Here is a 6469-nt window from a genome sequence, read left to right as displayed (position 1 = left end):
TGTCCCCGGTGCCCACGCTCACCCCATTGTCCCCGGTGCCCACGCTCACCCCATTGTCCCCGGTGCCCACGCTCACCCCATTGTCCCCGGTGCCCGTGCTCACCCTGTCCTTCCCAGTGCCCTCGCTCACCCCATTGTCCCCGGTGCCCGTGCTCACCCTGTCCTTCCCAGTGCCCAGGCTCACCCCATTGTCCCCGGTGCCCAGGCTCATCCTGCCATGCCTGGTGCCCATCCTGCCCGGTGCCCACACTCACCCCACCGTACCCGTACCCAGGCTCACCCCGTGCCCCCCTCACCGGTACAGCTCCATCACGGGTTTGGCAGCGTCCTTGTACTTCCTGAGCCGCGCCGCCACTGCCTCGGGCCTGTCGTCCTCGCGCTGCACCAGCGGCTCTCCCGTCACATCATCCACGCCCTGTGGGACACAGAGCCACCATGGGGACATCACTGACCCTGTCACCCACCCTGCAGTGCCAAACCCCTCCTTCTGTCCCCAAAATCCCATTTATCTCATGAACGTTTAGCATGATTCCTTATGGTGCTCAGCGCTCCTACCCAGGATCACTTCCCCGATGCTTTTCCAGGATCCCAGAGGAAATCCCACCATCCCAGCTCATGCAGGGAGCGGTTTCTCCAAATTTTTCGTGCTGTGGATGTCTCCAGRACCCTCACCTGTGTTTGGGGAGGGTTGAAGTCCATGTTGTAGACCCTGCCGCTGGCGGGGTGCACCCAGCGGGCGCTCAGACGATCCTTCAGCGTCTCGAAGGGGATGTTGAGGCTGATCACCAGGTCCAGCTCGCAGATCCCATCCAGAGCCTTGGCTTGTCCCAGCGTCCGGGGGAATCCTGGCAGGAACGGCAGTGAGAAGTGGGAAAGCAGTGAGGATGGAGCTGAGCCCAAAAGTGGGCTGGGATTTGGGATGGACTCACCAGGAATGCCCCAAAGAGGGCTGGAATTTAATACTCCAAAGGGGGCTGATATTTGGGATGGACTCACCAGGAATGCCCCAAAGTGGGCTGGGATTTGGGATAGACTCGTCAGGAATGCCCCAAAGTGGGCTGGGATTTAATACTCCAAAGGAGGCTGGGATTTGGGATGGACTTACCAGGAATGCCCCAAAGGGGTCTGGGATTTGAGATAGACTCTCCAGGGGTCAGGATTTCCTCTGAGGATGGACTCCCCAGGGATTTGGGATTTCCCCTCGGGATGGACTCCCCAGGGATTTGGAATTCCCCCTCGGGATGGACTCCCTATGGATTTGGGATTTCACCTTGGGACGCACTCCCCATGGATTTGGGATTTCCTCTCGGGATGGACTCCGCAGGGATTTGGGATTTCCTCTTGGGATGCACTCCCCATGGATTTGGGATTTCCCCTCGGGATGCACTCCCCATGGATTTGGGATTTGCCCTCGGGATAGGATGCACTCCCCATGGATTTGGGATTTCCCCTCAGGATGCACTCCCCATGGATTTGGGATTTCCTCTCGGGATAGGATGCACTCCCCATGGATTTGGGATTTCCTCTCGGGATGGGATGCACTCCCCATGGATTTGGGATTTCCCCTCGGGATGCACTCCCCATGGATTTGGGATTTCCTCTCGGGATGGGATGCACTCCCCATGGATTTGGGATTTCCTCTCGGGATAGGATGCACTCCCCATGGATTTGGGATTTCCCCTCAGGATGCACTCCCCATGGATTTGGGATTTCCTCTCGGGATAGGATGCACTCCCCATGGATTTGGGATTTCCTCTCGGGATGGGATGCACTCCCCATGGATTTGGGATTTCCCCTCGGGATGCACTCCCCATGGATTTGGGATTTCCTCTCGGGATGGGATGCACTCCCCATGGATTTGGGATTTCCTCTCGGGATAGGATGCACTCCCCATGGATTTGGGATTTCCCCTCGGGATGCACTCCCCATGGATTTGGGATTTCCTCTTGGGATGCACTCCCCATGGATTTGGGATTTCCTCTCGGGATGCACTCCCCATGGATTTGGGATTTCCCCTCGGGATGGGATGCACTCCCCATGGATTTGGGATTTCCCCTCAGGATGCACTCCCCATGGATTTGGGATTTCCTCTCGGGATGCACTCCCCATGGATTTGGGATTTCCTCTCGGGATGGGATGCACTCACCATCCAGCAGCCAGTGCTGCTCCCGCCGCCTCTCCAGCTCTGCCATCATCACCCGTGTGATGACGTGGTCGGGCACCAGGAGCCCTCTCTCCAGGTACTGCTTGGCCAGGAGTCCAGCTTCTGTCAAAGCAGGAAATAAAAACCCAAAACCAATGGATGAGAAAGAAAAATCGTGACATTTCCATTGAAAAAAAAWAAAAAAATCACTCCCCCTCAAATCCTGCCCAAAAGGCTCRGCTGGGAGGTTTCTGGCAGCGTCGCTCTGCTCGTGATGGAAGGGCTGCAGGGTCCTTTTGGGGTGCAGGAATGGGAATTCCTGAGATATCTGGGAACAGGAACATGCAGCTGATGGGGTGAGGAGCCYTGGATGTGCCCCTTTGGCTCGGGAGGTGGCCCCGAAGGTGACACTGGCCAGGGACWGTCCCAAACACTCTGAGCCTGCTTCCCACCCCCAGATTGCACAGCCTCCACTTTAGATAAGCTCGGATGAGAAAATTATTCCCAAGTTCAAATCCTTGAGAGGGTAATTGTGGAAATGGCAAGGTGAGAGCACAGTCCTGGGTTTCCACCTGGCTCTCCYTCATCCCTCAGCTGCTTCTGGAAACTGGGGAGGGACTGGGGACAAGGSCTGGATGGACAGGGAATGGCTTCAAAGTGCAAAAGGGGAGATTTGGGTGGGATTTTGAGCAGGAATTGTTCCCTGGGAGGGTGAGCAGGCTCTGGCACAGCTGTGGCTGCCCCTGGATCCCTGGCAGTGCCCAAGGCCAGGCTGGAGCACCCTGGGACAGCGAAGGTGTCCCTGGGGTGGCACTGGGTGGGTTCTGAGTTCCCTCCCAACCCAACCCAACCCAATCCACGGCAGTTTGCTCTGATTTTCTTTCAGCCCCTCAGAAATCATTTGGAATATTCTCTGCCCGGTGTGTGCCAAGTCCAGCTCCCACCCCCCGTGAGCTCCAGCCCCTCTCCCCTCACACCTTCCCCCAGCAGCTGAGACAGCATCTGCCACCAGCAATGAACAATTCTCCCATCTATTTTCTGCACCGTTTCTGGTGAGGACAGCACATTTCAGCCCTCTCCGAGCGTGAGTCCTCTCTAAAAATACGCGCCAGGATCCTGCGGGCGGTGTCACCCGCCCGGGGCACCAATTCCCAGCTGCGGGAGGGGCTCTGTGCCAGGCACGCAATTCTGGGAGAGAATTCATCTGATCCGAGGGAAAAATCAGCCTGAACACATCCCGCTGGGAGATTGGGGATGGGATCTGCCGGGGAGCGGGGCAGGCGCGGCTCCCGGAGCAGCCCCGCTCCCGCCTTTGATCCCCAATCCAAAGAATCTTTGGAAAACAAACATTTTTTCCGTGCTGTGCGTGACAAGCGCTTCTCCTACACCAGAGAGGTGCAGCCTCCTCCTCCTCCCTGGCCCGGAGCCAGAATCCAGAACGCCGGAACGCGGGAAGGGCTGGCTCCCGGGACTGAGCCCCGCTGCTCCGGGCAGGGATTCCAGAGCCCCGCGGCCACCAAACACCTTTTCTACACCTTTTCTACACCTTTTCTACACTTTTCCAGAACTCCTCGGCGCTGCCCAGACCGCACCGGCAGCGCTCCCGCCCGGGAAAGCGATCGAAGGAACAGCGCCCGGCGGATTGTGCGGCGGGCACGGAGCCTGCGAGGGCAGCGGTGCCATCAAAACATCGCTTCGGTAAATTTTGGGTTTTATTCACGAGCTCTGACAGAGCCAGAGCTCGCAGGGAATGGGGCTGGGGGGCAGAGGCCACGGGGCCGGGAACTGCGGGACAAGGTCTGGGTGCCACCTGAGCACGGAGGGACATCCCAGGAGCTGCGGGACAAGGTCCGGGTGTCACCTGAGCACGGAGGGACATCCCAGGGACATCCCAGGAGCTGCGGGACAAGGTCCGGGTGTCACCTGAGCACGGAGGGACATCCCAGGGACATCCCAGGAGCTGCGGGACAAGGTCCGGGTGTCACCTGAGCACGGAGGGACATCCCAGGGACATCCCAGGAGCTGCGGGACAAGGTCCGGGTGTCACCTGAGCACGGAGGGACATCCCAGGGACATCCCAGGAGCTGCCACACAAGGTCTGGCTGTCACTGAGGATGGGTGGCTGTCCCAGGGACACCCCAGGAGCTGCCACACAAGGTCTGGCTGTCACCTGAGGATGGGTGGCTGTCCCAGGGAGCAGCTGTGGCTCAGCAGGGCTGCTGGAGCCCGGCCTGAAGCTGCCGGCACAGCTGGGGTTGGGAACACAGCGGAGCTCCACAGCTTTCCCACGGCCCCAGGACAGATGGACAGCTCTCCACGGCTCCAGCACRGACAATTCCTGCTGCTCCGCTGTCCCCTCCGTGTGTGGGGACACAGAATGGATCACCACGGAGTTCTGGCTGCTCCCAGACAGCTCCGGGAGCTTCTCCCTCCTCCAGGCTCAGGAGGGACCAGTGTGTCCCCTCCCTCCGAGGAGGAACAGCCGCGGATTTGCAGGAATTTGCAGGGCTTCCCGGTGCCCAGGAGGTGCTGGAGAGAATCATCCCAACATCCCAACATCCCAACATCCCAACATCCCAACATCCCAACATCCCRACATCCCAACATCCCAGCCCTTGGGGTTTCATGCAGGCAGATTTAACCCCAAATGTAACATTTGCTGTCCCCTTCCCAGCCCCCCGCCCATATAAACCCCATGTTGATCCCATTGGGGGTTTGGGGTGTCCCTCCTGAGCAGGGAGGGAGGTGCTGGTCCCCCCAGAGGAGCTGGGGCTCACCCTACAGCACCAACCCCCTTTGCTGAGTGGGGTCACACAGGAGGTGCAGGCTTTACTCCGCACTTACTCCAGGTAGCAAAGGGCCCGTCAGGGTGCAGAGCTCAARCCCGGCCTTTCGACTCCCGGTTTAATCCCATTAATCTGATGACCCTGTCTTTAATCTGCCCTGGAGCTCACGGGACCGTGGCTTCCCCTGATCTGTCTGTCCTTATCACAGCAGTGTGGAGCTTGTGATAAGGACAGTGAGGGATTGTCATTGCTCCGGGGATTGTCACTGCTCCAGGGGCTGTCACTGTCCTGAGGGACTGTCACTGCTCCAGGGAGGTGTCCCTGCTCCAGGGACTGTCACTGCCCCAGGGACTGTCACTGAGGGACTGTCACTGCCCCGAGGGACTGTCCCAGCCCCAAGGATGTGTCCCAGCCCCAAGGTCACCCAGCAGCCACCCAAGGCCAGGCAGGACAGGCTGGAGGAGAGGCTGTTCCCAAACACAGCGCWGGGCAGAGCCTGCACCAGAACCTTGGAATTTTTCCTTCTTCTAAACCATTCCCATTAATTTTTTCCCTCTCCTAAACATTCCCCATTATTTTTTTCCCCTCTTCTAAACCTTCCCCATGATTTTTTCCCCTCTCCTAAACCATTCCCATGATTTTTTCCCCTCTTCTAAACCTTTCCCATGATTTTTCCCCTATTATTTAGGCTACAGCAGCACAGTCTGGAGCTAACGGGGAGGAGAAGTCCTGGAGGTGAACAGGGCACCAATGCCCCACAGCAGCTGTCACCCCGGGTGTGGGATCTTGTCCTGACACGGGTGTGGCATCCAGGGACCTCCTCCCACGCCACCCTCAGCATCAGGAAGGAATTTTGGGGGCTGGAGCCTGGTGTGACCCCAAATCCAGCTCTTTGGGGGCACAGTGGCAGTGCCAGGACATCCCCATGTTCATAGCATCACTCCCACACCCTGGAAAATGGCACACACCCTATGGAAAAGCAGAGGGCTGGCACGGGGCATCCCTGGGCTCAGCTCTGGCCACCAACCAGGCCAGTGTGGCCAGCAAAGAGCAGAACCCCTGGGGAAGGTGGGGACAGCACTGTGGGGCCGGGCTGTGCACAGGCCATGTCCCCCCTGGAATTTTGTTTTGGTGGATGCTCACAAAGRAAATCCATCACGAGGAGGGGACGGGAGCTGCTCCTGGCACGGACAGAGCGCCTGGAAGGGCACAGGGGGCAGACACAACCCCACAGACCCTCAGCCAAAGCAGGACAAGGATTAAGTTATTTTGTGAATGAACTGCAGAGCTCCAGTGAGACCCAGCACCAGAGACAACCACCTGGGCTCCGGGGCGAGTGCTGGCCAAGGAACAGAGGTTTCTGCTCACCACCCTCCAGCAGCCCTGCCTGGCACCAAAAACACCAACTGTGAGCTGTCCAAAACCTCACAAAGGCCTTTTCCTGCAGCAGAGCTGCCCCTCGCTGAGAGACACCAATGAGGAGACCCGGGGTGAGGGCGGATGTGCTTYAGGGTTGGCAGAGCACAAAACAAAACCCTCG

General features: G+C 58.6%; 1 protein-coding gene across 1 annotated transcript in view; it reads right to left on the bottom strand.

Annotated features, from left to right (window-relative positions):
- Positions 1–6469, bottom strand: part of AK4 (adenylate kinase 4) — an 11385-nt gene that overhangs the window by 2365 nt on the left and 2551 nt on the right. Inside the window, exons 2-4 of the mRNA XM_057385954.1 lie at positions 2147–2266; positions 673–845; positions 297–415 (exon numbers count right to left, since the gene is read on the bottom strand). Of these exons, the coding sequence (XP_057241937.1) occupies positions 297–415; positions 673–845; positions 2147–2266 (412 nt within the window). The remainder of the gene's footprint in view (positions 1–296; positions 416–672; positions 846–2146; positions 2267–6469) is intronic.

Source organism: Malurus melanocephalus, unplaced genomic scaffold (assembly GCF_030028575.1).
Source record: "Malurus melanocephalus ecotype Western Australia unplaced genomic scaffold, MMel_1.1 scaffold_891, whole genome shotgun sequence".
Classification (NCBI taxonomy): Eukaryota; Metazoa; Chordata; class Aves; order Passeriformes; family Maluridae; genus Malurus; species Malurus melanocephalus.
The sequence above is the reverse complement of the archived record's forward strand: the minus strand, read 5'-3'. Positions and strand labels throughout refer to the sequence as shown.